At 39.1% G+C, this 24426-nt stretch overlaps 1 protein-coding gene across 1 annotated transcript in view; it reads left to right on the top strand.

Annotated features, from left to right (window-relative positions):
- LOC109040905 (atrial natriuretic peptide-converting enzyme) overlaps nucleotides 1–24426 on the top strand; it is a 183229-nt gene that overhangs the window by 13571 nt on the left and 145232 nt on the right. The window contains 1 exon segment of the mRNA XM_072303708.1: nucleotides 17313–18348. Coding sequence (XP_072159809.1) covers nucleotides 18301–18348 — 48 coding nt within the window. The 5' untranslated portion in view covers nucleotides 17313–18300.

Raw genomic sequence — 24426 nt, 5'->3', positions numbered from 1 at the left:
CTGTACGGTGAAATTGAAGGCGCACCTTAAGTCGACGATATCTACCAATAGTTTGAAGCTTTGTCTATCGGTTTCATAGAAATTTACGGAGTAGCACATCCATGTGTTTTTTCACAAAAGATAACTATTCATGCTCTATGTCTGTCGCCTACATTGAGTTGACGATGTTGCCAATAATTTTAAGCTTTGACCAGTGGCTTTATCGAAGTTAGCGGAGCGACATATGTGTGCGTTTTGAAGAGACAACTTTACGCGCTCCCCGGTATGTTTATTGACTAGGTGACAAAATTGAAGGCGAATCTGAAGTGAAAAATATCTGGAAACGGTTTTTCCTCAAACCTTTTCTTTCTTTTTAACTTTCTTTCTGACTCTGCCGCTTTCTCCTCTGTAGTTCTGCCTCTTATCTCTCCTTGATTTTTCCAATCGAATTAGGTGCTTTTGAAAATAAACTAGAAACATTAGTTCCCGATTGCAAAATTCAGTCAAATTTATGTTTGTTTCCTGTCCGTGGAATGCCATCCAAATGACTCCAAACGAAAACGTCCAATACGGCGGAACCAAAACGGGTTCCGGGCGTGGAATCGGACTCGGGAGTGATACAGCATTCGGGCGGTGGATCCGGGTGGCGGCGCCGGAACGTTCGGCGTTCGGGAGGGAACAAAGATGATGGAGCCGTCAAACTCCATCAAAACATAATATTAGCGTCCATCAAATCACTCCTCTTCTTTTCCCTGTACCACCATACCGACTGTGTTAAAGACCTCTTACTTTTTAACGCCGCCTAAACTATAAAAAAAAGTGACTAGAGCCACCTTGAGCTATATCCATCAAATCATGGGAGTGTATAATAATACCTTTCTCTCCTCTCAAATTTACAGCTAATATTATACGATAAACAATCTATTTTTGATCACCACCAATCATTATAAATCTCTTTCCTTTCACGGGTGTAATATCTCAATTTCTGTGGTCAGTTTTCTCACCCGAGGATGAACTTTTCAAACCAATTTAAATGACCTCACACAAGAGGCCAGATGGTACAACGGCCGCAGCCAACGGTGCATTTAGGTTAGTTTTTCGGGACACATCCTGTTCTTCGAAAGTAATCGTCGGGCACTTTCATTACCATACGTAATTGGACAGCGTTAAGAGCTTATGTGCGTTTTGACATGAGCCTCCGAGAGTGCAATAACACATCAACACCGAGTCCCAGACGGAAGAATAGGCAGACGTACTTTCTTGGACACCGTCCGATTGTTGGACAACCGCACTTACTCCTGGCTTCCTGCTTTGCCGCGGCTACCGTAATTGACTTCTTTATCGATCTAAAGCACAGCCTAAAACAATTAGACTCATGCTGATCCCCATCGACAAGAGGAAAATAATCGTTGAGATCTACGCAGATGATGCCAAGTTTTCTGTGTAATGGAGTTTTCGTATGAATCGGGGAATTTAGATTCAAAATGTCGCACGGGACCACACAGTTGAAAATGTCCGTTTTTGGTGTTACTCTGTGTTACTTGTGCTGTACTTTTTTCTGTGTCAGATCAAAACAAAGGACTTGGCTGCTTAACACAATATTGTGTTAAATAGACTCAAACCGTAGGTTACTCTGAAACATCAGAGGATGAAGGTAGTGTCCTGCCGAAATAATATACTCGGGTTTCCCTCTCAAGTTTCAGGGGTCGCGACTTGCAAGTGGCTACACACACAAGAAAAAAAAGTTACTGATTCAAGATTCTGGATGTAAAAAGTGTGCTAAATCACACAAAACGCTGAATTAGCCGCTACAGCAGGTACTTTAGCAATGTCAAGATGTAGACCTAACTGCTGTGGCGGATAATTCAGCCTTTTGTGAGTTCTCGCACCCTTTTTAACATCCAGAATGTAAAATCTATTTTGACTTTCTCGCTACCCTAGGGTAGAGGAAGTATTGTCATCCTCCAAGGGGGAAACCAAGTTGAAATTTCATCATTTCTAGACGTTTTAAGGTCCCAGGAGTCAAAATAACCATACTTGAAAAAATTTGTGTCCGTCCGTCCGGCGTCCCCCAAATCTGTGTTTTTTTCGGTGTAGCACATTGGACTAACAACAATATGATCCAGGGTTGATCCTGGCGTCTTGCGACTAATTTTTAACGAGGTTGCAGATTTTCAAGGCAAAGTTTTGATCACCCTTAACCAAAGATTTACTCGATTTGACATAATACTAAGACACAAAAAATCAACCAACGGCTTGTGCTGTTTTCAACATCAACACAAGATTTCGGTTAATTTTTCTTACTGTGTGGCAACGTTGATATTTCCGGGTTGTTCTCAAGTTGTTGAACCTCTCCAGACTAATTGCACGCCCGTTAAATCCAATCACTAGCTTTGTAAGATTTTATCAACCCTTGGCTTCCCAATAACGCCGTCCGAGATTTCTCCTCCCCACGGTGGGGGATAATTAAATTATGAAGTTCTCTTCCCAGCTCATTTTCGATCCTCGATGTTTTCATTTGCATCCGGAGCGGTGGTCAGAGCGCATAAGTGAAACTGAAACACGGGTGCCGAACCGCACGGGAAATATCACGATTTCCTGTGAAAATGGTGTCATATAAGTATATTTGTGTACATCAATCGGCAACAGCAAATGGAATGGACTTTCTTGCGACTATGGTCGATCAGTCGATGAAAATGAGCTTCTAATGTAGATTTTCTGTGCTATACAGGGTGCTGTAGAGCGAATTCTGAAAATTTAGTGAAAGGTTTCCCAGTTTAAAATATAAACTTTTTGTTTAAATTCTCCTTCAAAAATGATTGCTTGGGAAGTCTTCCTGAAAGTTTAAGGGAACTAGACTTTTTTAACATTTTCGTGAATCTATTGGATTGAATTAAACAGACAATTTTTCCCTGAAAGTATTTTATAAAGATTTCCACCCATTTTCTATCTCAAAAATAGGAAAGTTCCGTTTTCTCCTATAATGATGTATATTTATGAACAATTTTAGCCAGTTGAAGATTTGCCCTGTCCCAAACTACCAGTCAGAAATGTTTTACCCTCTTTTTAAGATCAAATAGGAGGGATAGTTTCAAAATCACTCCATAAAAACTAATACTCTAATCGATGATGGTTGAATTTCATTCTAAATTATTTTTCTCTCGCTCTGTGAGAGGTATAAGGCCTCTTATTAAAAAACTGCTTTAAAAAAAAAAAAAAAAAAAAAAAAAAAAAAAAAAAACTCATATTTAATAAAAAAAAAAATCCTGAACCAAAGAAACCAATACTTGGCATCTTCAAACAAATTCCGAATCATTCTGTATTCGTGGTTGTTTCTTTTTGCAAATGTCGACATAGTAATAGGTGGCTGGAATAGCGAGTAGTTAAGTAACCGTAAACACATGTTGAGGTGAATGTGGTGCACGGAGTGAATGGAATGAAAGGCACTCGATAGCGGTAAAAGTATCCGAATCCTGATTAATATCAGCGGAGAATTGATGACTAGCTTAAAACAATAACTTTCGCACTCTCTCTAAATTTGTAGGGAACTGAGTATTCGGAATCTAAATACGAAAGGAATGGATTTGAGGAAATCACGAACGATTAGCACTTATGCTCAGTAGTAAATTTTACCGAGATATTATATGGGCTATAAAAAAGTTAATGGGAGAGGATTATGGTGTCAATTAAATTCACCATGACGAACATTTATTGGGTTATATGACTGATATAATTTGGGAACGACAGATATGTGATAATAAAACTATTAAATATTCTACCTGTGCTGTTGAAATATTTATTCTTTCTCTTTTTTAAGATATTACAGCCGAGGGATCCATGAGAGAAGGTCAGTAAAGTTTCCCATTGCATTTCATGCTATAAACGTGCTCCCTTGAAAGAATGAGTCGCAGACTTTAAGATCTAATTCCAGTGTAGTAAGTTACAACCACAAAATGCTTGATTGCAAAGATGGGAGAGTCCGAATTCCTGCTTGTCAAATTTTCAGTGTTTTGTATCATGAACGACCCCTTACTCGAATAATTTAACCTCTTAAATCAATATCAGAGACATAAGTTAGTACACACAACCCACCCCGTTTTCCCGCATATATTCGCGATCTTACACTCGCTATGAACTCACGGCAAAAGTTGGGGCTCCAAATACGACAATATGCGGTGTAATATCGTAATCTCGGCCACAAAGTTGCATGCATATATTAGGTCGTGGGAATATTTAAATGCAGTGAGCTTAGGTGTAATCTTGCTTATTGTAGCACCCTTGCGTGATATGATCGCGTTGCGTCTGTGTGAATTCTCACCTGTATGGTAGCCCCCCGTATTACCTTCCGAAGAAATGTTTTCAAGTTTTCAAGAATCCATTCTATCGAGATGGACAGGTTTCAGTTGACTCTCATATTGAATCAGTGGGTTCTATCGATGTTTACTGAGAAAATAACAATGAAAACATGCCAGTGTCGAGGCGTGAATGAATGATAGTCGATATTTTTACATTCCAAGCAATGGTGAAGAATCGATTATTAAAGAGTTTGTTGCGAACACCTAGTTTATCGAACCTTTTCCATAGGTTTACATGGCAGATCAATCGATGTTCAGCAAAGCGCGCCACGACACTAAATATAACGTCATCCACCTCAGGATTGCATAATTATGATGGTTTATCACAGATGACCACTGAAAAAATAATCATCTAACGAAGCATTAAGATGTCAAAATTATGTAATTCTATTAAAGTTACATTCTGTATAGATGTTTAAGTAACTGCGGAGGTAGCAAACTCAGAATTCAGGTCTTATCATTTATAATTGTTCACACATTACATCCAAAGCACCATGGCAGTACATTATTTTTATAGGTACATCACAGCAATCATAGAAGAAATAAGAACATTACTCAGTTTTAACTCCAAGGTAGGAAGAAACCATAATGTTATTTACCGCAATGGATGAAGTCGATTCGAGTCAATCACCGTTGTTCTTTCATTCTCTTCTTTTCTTAAGGGACAGTTATCATACCTCATTTGATTTCGGATGGTATTTGAGTTATTTCTTAACATTTTAGAATGTTTGATCAATAAAAACATGATTCTGTGCTACCCACAACTGAGTATAGACTCGTTCAAAACTGTTCATATTCTCCGCCAAAAACTCACCTCTTTCACGCATTCACCACCGGTAGAAAATAAGATCTAATCAGATGGTCCACCCGAGTTTTTTTTAGAGTAAAACTGTGTTCACACTTATTGTTTACCGTGCTCATTCTTCCATGCCTAACGACGTTAAAACGATAGCGGGGGAAACGGTATTGCATAGTCGGGCGCAGAGGCGCTCACCTCTCATCTCCGGTAAATAGCCCAGGAATCTTCTCAGAGGCTGCATTTTAATTAGAGGCATTGCGGTGTGCTTTGTTAAGAATTCCTTTGCTCCATTTTATTTTCAGGTTTTTAATGTCTTGCACGTAATACAGCCTGAAACCTGCGCATGTGAACTGCGTCTGGCTGCCTCGTGCCGTAATTTTCTGAGAACCGTCTCAGGGATCCGAGCTGTCTCTGATTCTTCGTCCAAAATAAAGTCTTAGACTCATGAGCGCGGTTCTGTTGAAAATTATGAACGTGTAGAGGTAAGCGCACAGCTAAACAAGAAAAAGAGAGGATTGTTGAAGTTACATTTGCCTCGTATCAATGATTTTAACAATTCCGGAACCACTCGCCCATAGACTTATCACCTACGGTATAGACCCAGACCTTCTCACCCACAATTCTTAACCCACATTATTATACCTTCATGCACTGTCGTATACATGAATTTTTGCAAAGAAGGAGTTTTCACCTACATGCATTTTTGACTAACCGTGGAAGTCGTAAAAAGGGTCGAGTTAAAGGCAAATTCGATTTCTAACTTCAGTTCCTCGTTGTTCGGACGTGTCTGCGAGAGTGGTGCTATATAGCTTTTGAAATTTTTCTCAATGTCAATATCAACAAATTTTTTGGTGGGGAGAATCGTATATAAGTTTTTAAGCGTTTCACTGCGGAGGTCATTGAAAACACAAAAATTAAACGAAAGTCACTCGTCCTGGACATCATGCTAAACAAAGATGCGTGATACAACTATTCCAACTCCTGAGCCGCACAAATTGTATCCATCGAGTTGAAGGCGAACTTGATTTTTAACTTCAGTTTCCAGTTATTCAGACATGGTAACAAAGAGCGTTTTAACATTTTTCCAACTTGATGAAAATGCTTGTAGGTAAAGCGAAAAAAAAAAAAAAACCCGTAGGTTAAAGGGGTCATGGGTAAACGTCCGAGGGTAAAAATCTTTCGGTGAAAACATGCAGGTGAACAGTCCCTTTGGCGGAAAGACTGTGGGTGAGTAGTCCTGGCACCGTGTTGACGTGTACCTTGTACCGCATTTTGGTTCACTTGTAAAATTTCATTTGACAATGTGAGCTAATGATTTCCATGTGAGCGCTGCTTCCGATAAAACATTTTCAAAAGTCGCAGATTTTTGCCGTCTTCAAAGTGTATCCGAAGAATTAAATTTAGTCCTAAATTTAACTTTTCAAATACCTCAAATTCAACGAATAGTATTCCGTATTCCAAAATAATCCCTCCCGAAATCTAAGGCAACGACTGTATCAATACTGGAAAAAATTCCCCCAGACCCCCTTACGTCCCCCACTTTCGAGGTGTCTGGATCCGCCTATGGGTGAGAGGTGATGGGACATTGACGGGATTCCAACAGGGTTTGGACGAGAGTGAAAACAGAGACCGGGTGGAAAGCGACAATCATGACGGTGCCAGCGTGAAATCATACATTCTTTCAATTACACACATTACTCGTACGGTATTTCTTATACCCACCGTTGCCACACGGCCCATTCCACACTGTTGCTTTGCCATCAAGGCAAACATATGCATTAGCCTTTTACATCCGTATTCAAAGTCATTTTTTTAAAATAATTCCGCGAAAGTTCTTACCCAGTGTGAGCTTTTAGTCGAAACAAAGCACAGTAAAGAATGGGACACAAGTTGGACCTATTTCAAAAGGGACTATCTTCATTATGAGATGGACCCTGAGACCCATTGAAATACATGAATGTCGGGATCCATGTCTCAATGAACATAGTTCCTTTTGAATTAAATACGTTCAGTTGTCTGACTGCCTGACACACTTTTTCTGAATCCCGTCTCCCTCCGATTCCCGCACAGAAGTCTGCGATCGTAATCGAAGTCTGGAAATTCTCACATTCTAATTATTCACTTGCTCGCAGTCGCAGGCGGGCTCCTGGCTGGCCGGCAGTGATGTTTATCAGGGATGCACCCGGCGTGAGTCGCAAATTTGGAAAAATTCACACCGATAGAATCAATGGAGAGCACATGGTATTGAAGACTCGAAGGTTTGCGACATGGGTCAGTTACGCATGTTGGAACACCGTAGTCATAGTTTGCTTGTTAGAGACTGTTCCAGATATAATAATTATGTACCCCACACTGGAAAAAAAACACATTGGATCTAGAGTCCAGACTCTTGAAAACATTGACAAGAAAAAGGACTCTTGAATCAATCAGATTTAAGCTTAAATCAAAAGGAAATCCGCTCAAATTAAAAGGCTTGGTTCTTGATTTAACCTTAAATCAAATTGAATCAAGAGTATTTTTTCTTGTCGATGTTCTTAAGAGTCTGGACTCTAGATCCAATGTGTTTTTTTTTTCCAGTGCAATAGGCCAGTTGCGAACTCAAAAATCACGATGAGCGCATCAGGAAGGTCTAAAACCTCACAATCAGCGGAATAAAGTGGCGTTTTTTTCAAGCTTTCCGCTTTAAAACTATGCTGCGGCACAGGTGAAAATTTCGTAAGATGAGTCGTTCCCATCCATCCATCCCTCGTACACTATAAGCTACGCAATATTCAACATGGCCGACGCCAAATGTCAATCCACCAAAACAGACGAGATTTTATCAACCGGCGAGTTTATAATTACATTTTCTCTGCGTTCAAAAAGACTACGGCTACCCTATGATTTGCACGCGGAAGCGTCAAATATGTTGAATATTGTGTAGCATTCTACTGCGCAAGGGTTGGACGGAGCGACCCCTCTTCAGAAATCTTCATCTGTGCCGAGTATCGTTTTCGAGGCGGGAAGCTTAAAAATCCGCATATATTTTTTATGCAGATCGGGAAGTTAGGAGTGTATTTCAGACTTTTTCAATGCCCTCATAGTGATTTTGAGCCATTTTCTACAATACATGACTCTTTTTTTCTTGCTCTGACTGAAGTTTGCAATAGTTCCATTCTCACTCGGAGTCAGTGTATATTTGGACTGCATTTTGCAGTTTGGAATCATAAATTCTGGCTCTTCTGAAAAAACACTTATGTGCATAGGGAAACTAATGGCACAAACGTTGTTTTTAAACCGGGCTGGAATTTATAGGTCCAAATTGCAAAATGCAGTCCATTTGACTCGGAGTAGCTCATACTAAAGTGACTCATTAGTCTCCTCTCAACTTTCTTTGTAATTATTCATCGTGAAGTCTCCAAAAAGTGCACGGTGTTCAATTTCTCTAAAAAAAAAGTGTTTAGGTAGTTTTAAAGTGTTGCGTTCCGTGCCAAACGAACCAATTATCAATCAAAGCCACACCTCGAACGGCAACATGGAGTCATAATTTGGCAGCCCAAGTCTCTAAGAGTGCCGTGCTATGAAGCCCACAATTTCAATTTTGACTTTCTCCCGATTATTAACCAAGTGTAATTGCTCCGCGTCGCAAAAAACGTGTCGAGTCATCCCGCGAGGTATTTTAATCATCGGAGAAAAACACAATGCACGCCCACTCACGGCACAGTCCTTGCTAATGAGGACAGGCCACCACGATTCACAATCAACTTTTTATGAAAGAATGAAGTTTCCGAATATTTTCGAACGAGAATTCCGGAAGAAGAAAATTGATTAATTTTTGGCTGATACTGCGGGCAGGAAATTAGCGGGTGCTGTTTTTCCCCCTTCCTCTCTCTTCGTCTTTCTTCTTTACTTCCTTTCATTCCTTAATTACCTTACGATTGTGCGTGCGTAAGAATTAAATTACATATCTTCAATTACACTGTACACAAAAATGATTGTACACTGTACAGTCATTTTTCCGGACAAAAGTACAGTTTGTGCACGAGTATTTATTTTTGAAAACAAGCACAGTTCAAAGCTTCAGTTTACGAGTATTCCTCACTCCCTTTTTTTGGCATATTATAAATAGGAGATTTTTTTTTCAAAACAGTTTATATTCCTAAACTTCGTAATAAATTGTATAACTTTTCCTCAAGACAAACTTTTTTAATGTAATGTTTAATTCCTGAACTTTTGAAAAGTTGAAAGTGTGCTTCGTTCGCAGGAATTTTTTCAAATTTGTTTGAGCAATATTAACCCAGAAAAAACGAGCTCAAAACAAGCAACTTTGAGCTCGTTTTTCGTTGTTTAGTACTGTTAGAAAGATCGGGGAAAATTCCTGTTAGCTATGCGCACTCTCTTGCTTTCAAAAATGCAGGAATTGAACATACTAAATAAACTCTTCTAGACATTGACTTCAGCAGATAAACTTAGATCTGAGAGATAACCGATCAAAACCAAGTAATTGAAAGTCAAAATTTTAATTCATACGTCTTTGGATGTGTGAATAAGCCTCTTATCGGCGGTGTAAGTCGGCAATCACATAACTCGTTTGCGGTGTCTGAAAATCTCCGCCTCTGTGTTATTTTTTTTAAAGGAGAACAAATTGACATCATTCCTTGAAGTTTTGGCAGAATTTTTCTAACACGGGGAAGAAAAATCACGGTAGTTTTAAAGAATTGCTGTTAAGTAGTTTTCCGTTTAAAAAATAAAGTATGAAAGGATGTCTGCGACCTCCTTCCACCGAAAAATGCCCCAATAATTATTAGTTGGAAATGATTGTCAGTACTCGTGAGGGTTCATTTATAATTGTTACTATTATGTTTAAGTTGCATGGTTGTGCGGGATCCAGGAATTTGGACTACATTTTGCAAATAGGAACTGTAATATCACTGGCTCAGTTTAAAAACAACGTATGAACCATTATTTTCCCTATGCATGTAAGTGTTTTTATGGATGAACCAGAAATCGTAGTTCCTAATTGCAAAATGAAGTCCATTTTGCCTTCGACTCAGAGCGCGGTAGACCCGTCCTGTCCAAGTGTCCACTCAGCGTGTGAGCGATTAGCAAATACCCCGAAAAGCGCGGGTTTAACCCGGACAGAGGTGTACGGCGAAGCTGCGGAGGGCCAAGGCACGCAAACAGGTTAATTGTTTTAAGCACCGTTAAACATGGACGCGACTTGTTTCACGGAGCAAACGTCGTCGCATTCAAACGCGTACCGATGGACTAGGACTAACAGAATGGATTACCGCTCTACGATTTCAAGCCAGGACACACAAAAGTGAGCCAAATGCACCTGGCAACCCACTGCCGGATTCTAACGGGCTTTTTTCGCTGAATTGGAGAGGATCATTAGCGATTAATCGGTTGTTTTGGTTAATATTTAAGGACTAGATACATAGATAGATGGATATATGGCTAGATAGGTAGATAGATAAATAGATACATACATAGATAGATACATTAATAGATAGATACATAGATAGATGGATAGATAGATAGATAGATAGATAGATAGATAGATAGATAGATAGATAGATAGATAGATAGATAGATAGATAGATAGATAGATAGATGATACATTAATGGGATACACTGGAAAAAAGCCGCTTGGATCTAGAGTCCAGCCTCTTGAAAACAATGACAAGAAAAAATACTCTTGATTCAATCGGATTTTTGGTTGAATCAAAACGCTTAAATTAAGAGGCTTATTTTTTGATTTAAAGCAAAAATCCGATTGAATCAAGATTATTTTTTCTTGTCAATGTTTTTAAGAGTCTGGACTCAAAATCCAAGCGAATTTTTTTCCAGTGTGGATAAAATTATTTTATTTCATCCAAATTTCAGGTGTATACATGTAAAATTAGTCTTTAAAATATCCCACATTTTTCACAATTTTTGTTTGTTAGTTACAAAAGTATGATGTTTGAGGACTCATTTTACAATCCAGTCTAGCAGTCAACTCTGTATTTTTTTTTTTTTTTTTTTTCTTTTTTTTTAAGGGAAACTATCCTTTCAACTTAACATTCTTGATTACGCTCTCTAAATTTTTCAATTCTTGCTCAGTGACAGATTGGAACAAGTCTCATCAACTAGGCACAAGTCACTTCCATCTCAAAACTAGTTTACTAAATTGAAACGAGATAAATATCCTTACTTTATCCGACTGCCAGAAAATGCGTTTTACAAACGAAAGCCATCGCGGCGAAAATACAACGGATATAACCTAAAACCGCGTGTTCAAGTTTAACGTAAGTACATTCAGTTGAAATGAGACAAATAGAAACAATATCGTAGACTGCAGAATTGCTTCCGTGCACCGCAAATAAGAAAAATGGCTTCGCCGTTAAGGATCTCCCGAGAGCTGAAACAATAAAACTTAAATGAGTCAGGGTGAATGCTCCCTCGCAATTCGTCGCTCCTCTGGCGTAAAGCGTATCTAAATTTTAACGTGAGCCCTGTTCTCCATATATCTCCATGCTTTTCAGGGCTCATGTGGTCATAGAGATACGCCCTTAGGTCAGAGGGGTGACGAAAATTGTCCGACCGACGTCATGCTGCCAGGACACCTGCTAAGAATCTCTCCGATGGGACAAATAGGTGACTCGATTTGATAAATTCAGAGGCATCAGACGGGACTAATGATCGTCAATTTCCCTTGATTGAGTCTTTATCTCTTTTCTGAAAATGACAGTTTCGTCTCGAGAGTTTTGAACTGGCCGGCGGAGAAACAACTTAGCCATCATTCGAAACTTTTACTCGCAATTATGCCCAGTTTTACAAAATTGTATAGATTCGAGTAGAAGTATTCTTATTACATTTTTATCGCAGGGGATTTTTTTTACATTGTTTTAAAGCTAGGTGAGGCTTATTTCTCGTTTAAGATCGACGTAGAGAGTCGTAAACTTCCACTCCTTTTTTCGAGTAGTTGATTATGCTTTTTCATAATTTTATTCTCAAAGCACGCATTAAGATCAACGAATGTTCGAATATATAAAAAAAAATCTCAAGAAAATACATGCGTTAACATCACGGAGAAAAAATGTATGAATTAGAAACTGAAAACGTAGAACGCACTGTGAAACAGTAAAAACGTAGAGCGCACTGTGAAACTGTAGAAAATGAATATATCATTGAAGCCTCGCCACATATTTCTTATTCAATGAAAACTATCAGATGAAATTCAAAATCCCTCGATGATTTTAGTGCTCTTATTTTTGCACCTAAATACGTGAACGTTTTACCGTCAAGCTCCATGAGTATAGGATTTTTATAACATTATTACTTAAATCTAAAACAATAATTTTAAAATGACCACGATTTGAACGACCTCACACTGTTGAAGACATGAAATATTAAAATGTTAACTGACCTGTGCTACCTGCTACGTGCTACCTAGGTTATCCCTGTTACATAACCATGTCTTACTTTTCTAACCTTTCGTTTAAGTCTCTTGATATACCTCGTATGAACGACTAGCCCGGGCCACAAAGTGGATCGAATCGATGGGAGAGGTCGGATAATATTTGGAAACTCGTGAAATTATCTTGCTTATAAGCACCCCTTGAAATGTAAAATGTGACGAAATAAACACAAAAGTTTGCAGTTTTAGTAAAAAATTCCATGTCCGACCTTTCTAGCAGACTCGATCCACTGTGTGTCCTGTCCTGTGTCGTGTATATGGAATATTAAATTTCGATCTCGCTGACCTGTGTTATTCAGGTCATCCTTGGGATTTTATTATGTCTTACCTTTCTATCCCTTCGTTTAAGTCTCTCAATAAATATCACTGACACCTTCATGTTTAACTTGCTCTCGTGCGTTCACACGATGCCATCAAAATAAATAAGGTATAGTAAGAGTTTCATTCTTTCAAGTTACGTATTCTTGTACCAAAATTGATAGCATTTTGACAAATAGGTTATTATCGAAGTGTGCAGTGGTAGGCATGGTGCTGAATAACGGGTAACCCAGTTCACAAATTCACTCCCATTGCTCGCAGAGTTAGTTTCTCGAACAAAGGGAATAGAGGCAGAAATTTATGGCAGCGATCAGTGTAATTTTGATAGATCTCTCCGAATTGTAGCCCGGGTCAGTGCTGCAGTGCGTGAGCTAACACATCTCTCAGTGGGTCTATCAACTTAATTTTTTGGAAACGAACAAGTTGCAACATCACACACGGCCAGAAGTTTAGAGATTCGAGTCTCGAAGAACTCGGAAACCGAGGCTGAGATTCTTATCATCAAAATTATTAATTCTAAACCGCCGTTCGATAATATACTTGTTAGATAATATACTTACTCTTTTGACATTAGAGTTCCGTTTCCAGTTAAACTAAACGTTGAATTTGTAGGAAAACCGTCGTATGACATATGTTAGTCGCCAAATTTCTTCCAATGAAACATTCATTTTTGAGGAAAGTTATGAGTCGTTTTCTCGAAAATTCTCAGACATTCAAGATCAAATTGCAAAAAAAAAAAAATTATTAAAAAATTTGCAGAAAAATATTGAAAAGTTTCCTATTAAACACTAGAAAAAAAAACACATTGGATCTAGAGTCCAGACTCTTAAAAACATCGACAAGTAAAAATACGCTTGATTAAATCGGATTTTTGCTTAAATCAAGAGCCAAGCCTCTTAATTTGAGCGGATTTCGTTTTGATTTAAGCTTAAATCTGATTGAATCAAGAGTATTTGTTCTTGTCAACGTTTTCAAGAGTATGGACTCCAGATCCAATGTGTTTTTTTTTTCCAGTGCATGACACATGCTACAAGACTACAAAGCACCGGGCATAAACACAGAAAAAAAACACACGAACAATTTTGGCTCCTATTGGTAAAATTAGGTGCAAATTATTTCAGTTAAATCAAGTTGAATCAATGAAGAACCACAAAATTTAACCACAAGTAAACTGGCGCAACTGTGCGGAGCCGGAGCGAGGGAGGAGGTCATGTGCGGAGATCACGTCCACGTCCACGTTGGCGATGACGGATGCACCGCGCGAGTACGCCGGCGGCCGTAAATCAGATCGACCGTTTCTTTTTATGACCCGCAAAGTAAATGGCTCGCAAAGATCGGGAGTCGATTGTCCGCCGAGACGAGAACTAGGGGGCCACCGATTCTGTTTGTTTTCAACGGACCTTCCGCTTTTCGCACCCCGGATCCGTCGATCCGTTGCCCGGATGACGAATAAGGGCTTAACTACACATTGAGATAAACCCGGAGAAACATTGAATTTTATGGAAAACAGAGCTCATTGCACAATGTAGTTAAGTCCTTGTGTCCGGAGCCGACGAATCTTACCCATGCTCGTAGATACACTGGTAACAAAAACACATTGGATCTAGAGTCCAGACTCTTGAAAACATTGACAAGAAAAAATACTCTTGATTCAATCGGATTTTTGCTTGAATCAAAACGAAATCCGCTTAAATTAAGAGGTTTGGTTCTTGATTTAAGCTAGATTCTGATTGAATCAAGAGTACTTTTTCTTGTCGATGTTTTTAAGAGTCTGGACTCTAGATCCAATGTGTTTTTTCTCCAGTGTACACTCCACCATGCTTAGGAAGAACGCCGTATGAACATTCGAATGTTGCTCTTTCTCCTGGTGAAATAGTTGGATAGCTATAATGTTCAAATTACGTAGCCTAGAGTATGAACACGACAGAAAAAATATTAGGTGATGGGTAAAACAATGCCAACGTATAAAGACGTTTCGAGCCGTCGCACTGTTAAAATTTTTGGATTGGAATCCTGCGCCGGAGTCTATCTAGCGTCCTGAATCCCCGACTGATATGAATTTGGAAAATCGAAATAAAAACATGCGCAAACTGTCAGAGAATTTGTGCTTCTTTAAAGAATAACCAGGCAACGTTTGAAGGCTTATCCATAGTTTTTCTACTACAGCCTGGCAGTACCGCGGATACTTCGGGGCGCGTCGGCTGTGGTTTGCGGTTAAACGCTCTTCTATGCTCGGAAGGAATGTCGTACGTGGACTCAAGGGTTTCCAAATTCCCAAGGATAAAATATGCCATTTTGCGAAAAGCCAGGAGTATAATCGCAATGAATTTCGAGAGCAAAAAATCAAATCATAAAGGAAAAAATTATGTGAAAAATTCAAGCTAGAAAATTTACAGGTTTTCCCAAATAATCTTGTTTCATCAAAATAAAGTGGACAACGTTTCAATGTACATTCGCTGTTTTACCCTACCGCGGCGCAATTATATCACGAGGTTTAGTTCGGAATTTTCAGTCTTAACAAGATGATATGAAGCCTCGCTTCTTGATGAAGCGCCCATTCCTGATCATTTTGGTTCGACATAAACCTGTTTTGCATACAGTTGACCTCATTGTGGGAATAGCATGTTTCTTTCTTCCTTTTTTGTTGCAATTGAATAATTTTTATTTGAATACTATTGCACTGATTTGTCACACAGTCATTTTCTTATGAGAAATTGAGTTGTTAAAGTAGATTTTGTAGTCTTGGAATGGAGTTTCGTTTGCCCTGAGGAACGGCGATGTAACAAACACAAAGGTACTCAAACGAAATGAAAAAATTGATGTTATTAATGGGCCACTCAAATACCATTATTTAACCAAGCAGTTAAGAAATTAAAAGAATGGTGTGTTTGAAAATACTACACACCCCGAGCCCTAGCATAGTAGTAATCGAGATAAGTTACGATTTGATCGGAGAATGTATCGCGATTTTATTGACGTCTATTTTCTGCTTTACTATAGGATAAAACATTGCGAAATCATTGCATAAATTTGCAATAATTTTGCGATTTTATCGAACAAAAAATTGGGATAACTTGAGATTAAATTTCGATTTTATCGAACGCAATTTTCCAGCGATAAAATTGTATAAAGATCGAGGATAATCGCTCAGATGTTGATTATCCCAGCAATTTTATCGTAAAATAATCGCGACTTTATTTTACAAGATCGCGATTTTTTCGTTGAAAAATGCTACCTGGGATGTTTTATCATTGAATCTTTTAAGCAGTTAATTTCTACTTTGCGGAAGAAACCAATAAAATCAACCGATTCTGATGACCGGATTCGATTTGATTCTAAGCACCACACCAAAGAGAAAGTACTGAAAAATCGAATATGGTTAGACTCACTGATAATACGCCCTATAATAAATGCTTTCTCGGAAAATAGCATGAACGGGCGATTCGAATAAGTGGATTTCCGTTCCATTTCCCGAGGCGCGGCGCGGCATGTACAATTCGCGGGTGGAATAGCGAAATAAAACTCACCTCGAAGAATGCGCAGCGCCTCTGTGCAATGCTATCTTGAATGGAAAAACGCCGTATGAGCCTTCAGTCGTTGCCATATTTCCGTCAATAAAAACCGAATTTACGGCAAAAATTGTGAATATTATTTTTAAATTTTTCAGACCATTTTGTTCGCAATGAAGATGTTGCATATGTGAGGAATTTGAGATTTGACCACTGATTTTTATGTGAAAGTTCGCGAGAAACACGATATGATGCCGCACTGGTTTCCTCTGAAATCAAATCCCAAGCTCAAAAAAAGCTCTCAAGTTGAAGCCAAAATGGAGGGCATATCCCAATCTACCCTGAGAGTTCACCTCTCCATCAAGACAAACTCTCCATGCAAAGATAGGGAGCAAATACATTAGCAGTGATGCCGTGTTTTCAGTTTTGGAGTCCCCAAATAAAGTGGCAACCCTGCTGATGTATTTGCTCCCCACCTTTGAATGGAGAGTATGTTTTGATGTAGAGGTGGACTCTCAGGGTAGGGTGGGATATACCCTCCATTTTGGCCGCAATTTGAGAGCTTTCTCTGAGCTTGGGAGTTGATTTCAGAGAAAACCAGTGGCATCATCGTGTTTCTCACGAACTTTTACATAAGAATCAACAGTCAAATCGCAAATTCCTTACACATGCAACATCACCATTGAATCTTAAATGTTCGAAAATTTCAAGGAAAAATACACAGAATTTTCTTCAAATATCCATTTGTTATGCGGGGAAATTTGGCAACTTTCGAATGCTCTTACGGCGTTTTTCCTTAACACAGCAGAATGACAAACCTCCGAGGACGGTTCTTAAGTGTCGTAAATAATTTTTGTGACGCTCGGGTGCTGTGTTCTGATTCTGATTCCTTCTGTTTTCTCTTCCAGGGCTCCCTGTAACTGGATCTAGTTATTCCGCTGATTGGATGGGTCCGCCTCTGGTCTCCGCGCTGGAGGAAATGATGCAGAACAGCAAGAAGAAGAAGCTCTCTGCTTGATGTGACGCGTCTCCGGGCTCAATACACGCACAGTGACAAAAAATCAAAATCTCTGACCGAATATAATTTTTAAAGAAATTTCATTTGAATATAGTTTTGAGAATTCATTTTTATATATTTTTTGGTAAATTTTAAAATTGGCAATTTGCAAGCCCTAAATTATTACATACACTGTGCACTAAAGTGCAAGAGTATATATCATATTCTCTAGGCTGTTATTAACAATAGCATTGCATTCAAAACAGCTTTAGTGTATATTTTACAACTTCTTCCGCCCTCAAAATTCAAATTTCTTACTATATCGTGAAATATTAATCCGCGGCAATTGCCAACAAGTGCATCCCAACTATTCATTTTATGATCAAAAAATAATTATCTGAAACTTAATCATACATATTAGAACCTGCAAACTTTACCTACCTTCAAAATTGTTATTCTTCCGTAAAATAACAGTGCGCAGTTATTGTTAAGTGCATCGACAGTGGCTACACTTTTACGGATAAAATTACTCCTTCGAGATCTAAACATAGATTTTAAATCTACGAAAGATAAGTGCAATTTTAATCTGCATTGAGTGTCACCTGATTTTTGTCCGAAAACTAAAAAAAATCGGCCCACTGTCCGTCGTTCCTCGCGACAGAAGTCCTGTTTGATCAGTAATTAGTTCGCGTTCCTCGGTTCGTTTTTTCTGTCCGGTGCGATTTCAACTGCAAATATTTGCCTGCTTTTTCCGTTCGGTCTTCGACTGTGAGTGCGATGAGTGTTTTTTCCTCGCGGTGATCGGCAGTTCGCGGTGTTGAACTAGCCCAGTTTTCCCGTTTTTGTGTTGTGTGTTCTGAGCAAGTGGGTCAGCTGCATGGAACATAAAGCCCGGGCACATGACGATGGATCAACGCGCCAATCGCAAGGCATCATGGGACTCGAAGGTGAGTGTTTCCGGTTGGCTTTGCATTTCATTTTGGTTCAGGTCAATTGAATCGTTATTAATGACACACTCGAAAAAAAACACATTGTATCTAGAGTCCAGACTCTTGAAAACATTGACAAGAAAAAGGACTCTTGATTCAATCAGATTTAAGCTTAAATCAAAAGGAAATCCGCTCAAATTAAGAGGCTGGGTTCTTGATTTAAGCTTGAATCTGATTGAATCCTGAGTAGTTTTTCTTGTCGACGTTTTTAAGAGCCTGGACTCTAGATCCAATGTGTTTTTTTTTTCCAGTGCAGTTCTGAGGAATGAATCTACTTCATAGCGGTGCTCACAAAGTTCTTCCAGGCGACCGATGACAGGCCTGATTTCTTTCACCTTGGAAAAAATATTGCCTCCAGTAGAAGTGCAAACAGCATTTTTCATAATTTATTCTACGCTATAATCATTCAAATTTTAAAACAAAGCGAAAACTAATGCAAACAAAGTAATATTCCGATCGACGAACTCGGCCATGATTCTCGGTTTCAAATGCAAATCAGAAATTATGCTCGGTTGCATGGGAACAAACCAAATAGAAAGTGATGCTTTACCGGCGTCGCGACTCATTGTTGATTCGAAAACAGCTTTGTCTCGACTTTTCGAGCGGATTAGTTTATTTTCGCCGGTGAAAACTTCCCACGCGTCTCGCGCGTCTCGCCTATTGTAATAAGTTAATGACAGGCGCAATTCACCGTCGAAGGCGCGTTACAGTCAAATGCAAAGCGAACGGCAGTCGCTTTATGGACGACCGGCGAAAATTAGGGCCAGCGATCGTTTTGTTATTCAGCTCGGTCTTAACGAGGTCGGGCGGTTGCAGTTGCAGTTGCATCTCGGGCAAAAACTCCTGTGCAGTTCGGGTCGTTTGCAATTGCAGCCGTTACTCTGCAAAAAATTTCGCAACTAACGATTTGCGGATTCTGCCTCGTCTGTTTTTCAAAGATGAGGCCAACTACGAGTTAAGGCCGCGGCTCCTGAGATGGATCGATTGCTCTGGAGCGGTGCATAGTTCATCATCTGGGAGAAGTAGTGAAAGAGCTTTTTCCAATAGGAGAAAATAGATCTACTGCCTATCCCAAATTGTTACGTATTTTTTAAGAGGAATCACGTCACGCCTACTTTTAAATTTTTTCTTAAGTAGTTTTCTAGAGCACATCCCATCTTTCCCACACGTCTCAAGTTTTTTTTTTTTTTTTTTTTTTTTTTTTTTTTTTTTTTTTTTTTTAAGCAAATATACGTCCATTTCATCAATTTATCATTCTTTTCAAAATTTAAAGCAATGAGAAAACATCTAATTATCAAAATTTGGGATTTGCCGTGGCCATGTCACGAGAGCGTTGTGGACAAGGTTCATGAGCTAAAGTGCACCAGCACCGATCTCCTCGTCGTTGCACATCTGAGTCATCACCGCTGACGTCACTGGCATTCATTTTTACGGCCCTTAACTAACGAACAGACTCCTTCTTCCCCACCTGCCTCTGATTTCTTTAAAATACTTATAAATACTAAATAAATACGTCCAAATATGTGACAAAGAGCATTCAATTGGGTCAGGCAGTCAACCCTCTTAGGTTTCGAAAGTCTCAAGATAAATTTTTTGGCAATTTCTGCCATTTTGGATTTTTGAATTTTAAAAAATTGAGTTGAGATTCAAGTTCCTCGTTAAAAAATACCCTCTGACACCATGACGGTAACAGTCAAGTTTCATACGTTAGTGCGCCTTCAATTACATTTGATACCGTGCAATACTTTCGTGGTGGAATAGTTGCATTGGCGCCTACAAACCTAACAGGGATACTGCATGCATTGCGCAATGAGTGAAGTATCCCTGTTAGGTTTGTAGGTGCCAATGCAACTATTCCACCACGAAAGTATTGCACAGTATCCAATGTAATTGAAGGCGCATTAACGTATGAAACTTGACTATTACCGTCAACCACTGTTTGCCAAGTGGTAACTTCACGCCGACTAAAACATTTTACAGGGTCCAAATTTTCAAAAAAGATACTCATGGTATAATCACCGTGTTTTAGCGCACTTTTTCGATGGCTCCTGAGTTTTTTTTTTTTTTTAGGTCTAGAGAGACGATATTGAAATAAGTCGAAATTCACGATTTTGCTCAGAAAAATGGTAACGTCGCAGCGTGTCAAAATTATCAGGAGGGGAGCATTGGGAGCATCTAAGCTACTAATTTTACACTCTGATTACAATTTAGGCATCTGTAACGTTAATTTATCGAGAGAGAAAAATCATCAAAAACAGTCAAAAATTCGCTATTTTCATGCGTGAAATTTTCGCGTCGGGTCAAAAGCATGGAGGGGGTCCAAAACTTCACTAGGGTGTAGTTTATGAACTAATTTTGCCCTCTATTTAATTTGCAGACCCCTCCGACTTTATTTTTTGGGAGCGAAAAATTACTGAAAAACAGTAAAAATTCGCTATTTTTGCTTGGATAAATGGCAACTGCGCGTCGGGTTAATTTTGTCCGATTGACCCCAAATTTCATTTTCCGTGTTTTTGAACATGCTGTAACCGATTTAGGGGGTTACGGCTATAAATTTCCGAAATTCATTTTTTGTGGGCCACCCTAATGTCTATATAGCCAGTAATGCGGCTCCCACGGCCGGAGTTTTTTTTTTCAGTGTAAGGAACTAGGAGGCACCCCATAGGTCGGATGGGGAGGGAGGTCGAGAAACAGGGTATTCACGACGAACACCTTTATAATCGATTCTTCCCCATAATATATAGCTTATTGAATTGAGGAAATATCGATCATAGAGCATTTATATCTCGCAACTGGAATGGAGTCAATTTGCCCTCTTGGAGACTGAAACGCGTGGATAGAAAAAACAACTGATTTTCTTCCCCAGAAGATTTCTCTTTTATTGTTATTCTGCCATAATCCTTTTTGCCCTCCACAGCATTCAAAAATGAGAAATCCTTTTTGCGATGCCTGTGCCTCCTAAAATGCTGAAAGTCTCACTTTACACTGCGAATTGAAAGCTAGATCATCTATTATGATTTTACGGCTTTTATGACTCTCTTCGAGAAAACTTGAATTCTGGCCACTTCTCGCTAAGACCACGGACGGAGTCAAGTTGAGTGCGCGCGATACAAACCGCGCAAACCATAAGTTTATTGGGAATTTAAGGAAAAACGCCGCAAGACCATTCAGATATTGCCAGATTTCCTATCTAAAAATCCCTACTTTTAAGAAAGGGAGAATATTCTTCCTTGCAATTTTCAAAAACTTAAGGTCAAGTTACGTACAAAATTCTCTGAAAACTTGGGAAAAAAGATTTACAAATTTACCCAGAAATCCGTGTTCTATCAAAGAAAATTTGGCAACGTCTGAAGGCTCATGCGGCGTTTTTCTTGAGCACAGCAGCACAGCGGAATTAAGACATTTTCAATGCGCTCAACGTGATTTTTTCCCGCACTGGAAAAAAAAAAACACATTGGATCTAGAGTCCAGACTCTTGAAAATATTGACAAGAAAAAATACTCTTGATTCAATCGGATTTTTGCTTGAATCAAAACGAAATCCGCTTAAATTAAGAGGCTTGGCTTCTTGATTTAAGCTAGATTCTGATTGAATCAAGAGTACTTTTTCTTGTCGATGTTTTTAAGAATCTGGACTCTAGATCCAATATGTTTTTTTTCCAGTGCGGTCCCAACAGAGCCATCTTAACTCTCCAAAGCGTCCTGTAAATCAGAGTAATATAGGATGATTCGACATGTGTGCGAACTAGGCGCAATGAAAAAGATTTGGAGAAAATATTGGAAGACAGAGATTTATAAGATTTTTCAGAATTTCCAGTTTTATCGAGGGAAATTTGGCAACGTCTGGAGGTTCACGCGGCGTTTTTCCTAAGTACGGCAGCACAGCGGATTTCAGACATTATAAGTGTGCTCAACGTGATATTTACCCGGTCACAACAGAGCCATCCTAACTCGCCAAAGCGTCCTGTATATCAGAGTAATATAGGATGATTCGACAGCAACGTGTGCGAACAAAGCGCAATGAAATGGAGAAAAGACTAGAAGAAAAAATTTACAAGATTTCCCAGAAATTCGTGTTTTATCGAAGAAAATTTGGCAATGTCGGAAGGCTTATACGGCGTTTTTTTTTCAGCAGGGCAGCATAGCGGATTTCAGACATTTTGAATGTGATTCACGTGATCCTTGCCCAGTCACAGCAGAGTCATCCTAATCGCCAAAGCGTCCTGTAAATGAGTGTAATATAGGATGATTCGACAGCAACGTGTGCGGATAAGGCGCAATGAAATGGGGAAAAGAACGGAAGAAAAATATTTACAAGATTTCCCAGAAATTCGTGTTTTATCGAAGAAATTTTGGCAGCGTCTGAAGGCTCACACGGCGTTTTTCCTAAACACCGCAGCACAGCGGATTTCAGGCATTTTAAATGTGCTCAACGTGATATTTACCCGGTCCCAACAGAGCCATCCTAACTCGCCAAAGCGTCCTCCTGTAAATGAGAGTAATGTAGTATGATTCGACAGCGACGTGTGCGGACAAGGCGCAATGAACTTGGCGTTGTCCGGAAACGCGGCCTTGACCTGGAAACTAATCCAAAGCGGGAGGCGAGACAAGACAAGACGCCGATCGATCGAAATACCCAACGCGACCGGCCGGCGCTCAAGTCTCATAAGCTCGCCGCCGCGCGGTCGTTCCGTCGAATGAGTCATGAGTCACTAATCTCACAACACCTTTCTCTCGTTCTCCTCTGAGTCTTTAGTTGCCTCGCTGAGTAAAAACGTCGTATGAGCATTTGAATGTTGCCAAATGCCTTTTCAGGAAATAGTTAATTTTGGAGAGAGTCATGACTATTCTTCCTAACAATTTTTAGACTTGTTAGATCAAATTACGAACGAGATCCCCTGAAAATTGGATGAGAAATATTCGTAAAGTTTCCTGACAAGGTTTCCTCGTAATATTTAGAAGAAATTTGGCAACGCCAGATGGATCATACGGCGTTTTTCCTTAGCACTGCAGTTCTGAAGGATAACGTATCTATTCAAAGCGGTATCATGATCAAATTGGTGACAACTTGTGACAAGAGGAAACGTAAGAACTCCACAAATTCTAATAAGTTTCGAAGCGCAATCCAGTGAGGATTTCGAGATTTTGAATGTCCTTTTTAAAACGCATGATTCACTCCAAGGGTTATAGTTTTCATTGAAATTGAAATATCTTATCATATTGAGAACTTTGAATCGGATTTGATGCCAGCTTTCTCATAGCCAATGAAAAAAATTAACGGAACGATGAAATTTCGAACTTTCACTATGTAAGCATTTACGATGTGATCTTCCTATCAGGCTTAGAATCACAGTTTCCAAGATTAGGGATGACCTAACTTTCTTCACAGGCATTTAAATTGAAAGTTTTTTCTCTGGTCTCTCATTTTCCGGCCGGAAGAAGTTCGATTCATGAGATAGTAATGCTACTCAGCATTTGTTGTCATGACTCAAGATCTTTTCAAAAGTTTACCCGCTTGTTTTTCTTACTGAATTCAGTTAATTTGATCTCTGGCTTAACATTATAGTTTACAAGAGAATATTAGATTCTCGAAAGTAAAAACTTCCTTTAATGCGAGGACACTCACTCACAGCCTCCATTTCACTTCACTTTTTTGCACAAACAGCAACTACCTTGCTTTATGACCAACATGCAAGAGAGCAAAGTTCTATTACGTGTTGCACACTAACTTATCCATAACAGTGAAAGCAAGTGTGGCCGGAAGCCCACAGTATTAATTTTTTATCCTATCTAAAGGCTCATTCATTTTTGTGGGACTTTCTGCTCACATCTATGTTGCTCAGCAACCAACGAGAAGTAGTATGCTTATTCCACCGTCCTAAGAAAGAACGCCGTATGAGTTGAAGAAGTTGCCAAGTTTCCTTCGATAAAAACAGAATTTACTTGCAAAATTGTGAATATTTTTTCTAAAATTGTCATACAATTTTGTACGTAATTTAGTCTAAAATATCTGAAAATTTCAAGGAACAATATGCAC

This window comes from Bemisia tabaci, chromosome 8 (genome assembly GCF_918797505.1).
Source record: "Bemisia tabaci chromosome 8, PGI_BMITA_v3".
NCBI classification, from domain to species: Eukaryota; Metazoa; Arthropoda; class Insecta; order Hemiptera; family Aleyrodidae; genus Bemisia; species Bemisia tabaci.
Note: the sequence above shows the minus strand (reverse complement) of the source record. Positions and strands in the feature narration are given on the sequence as shown.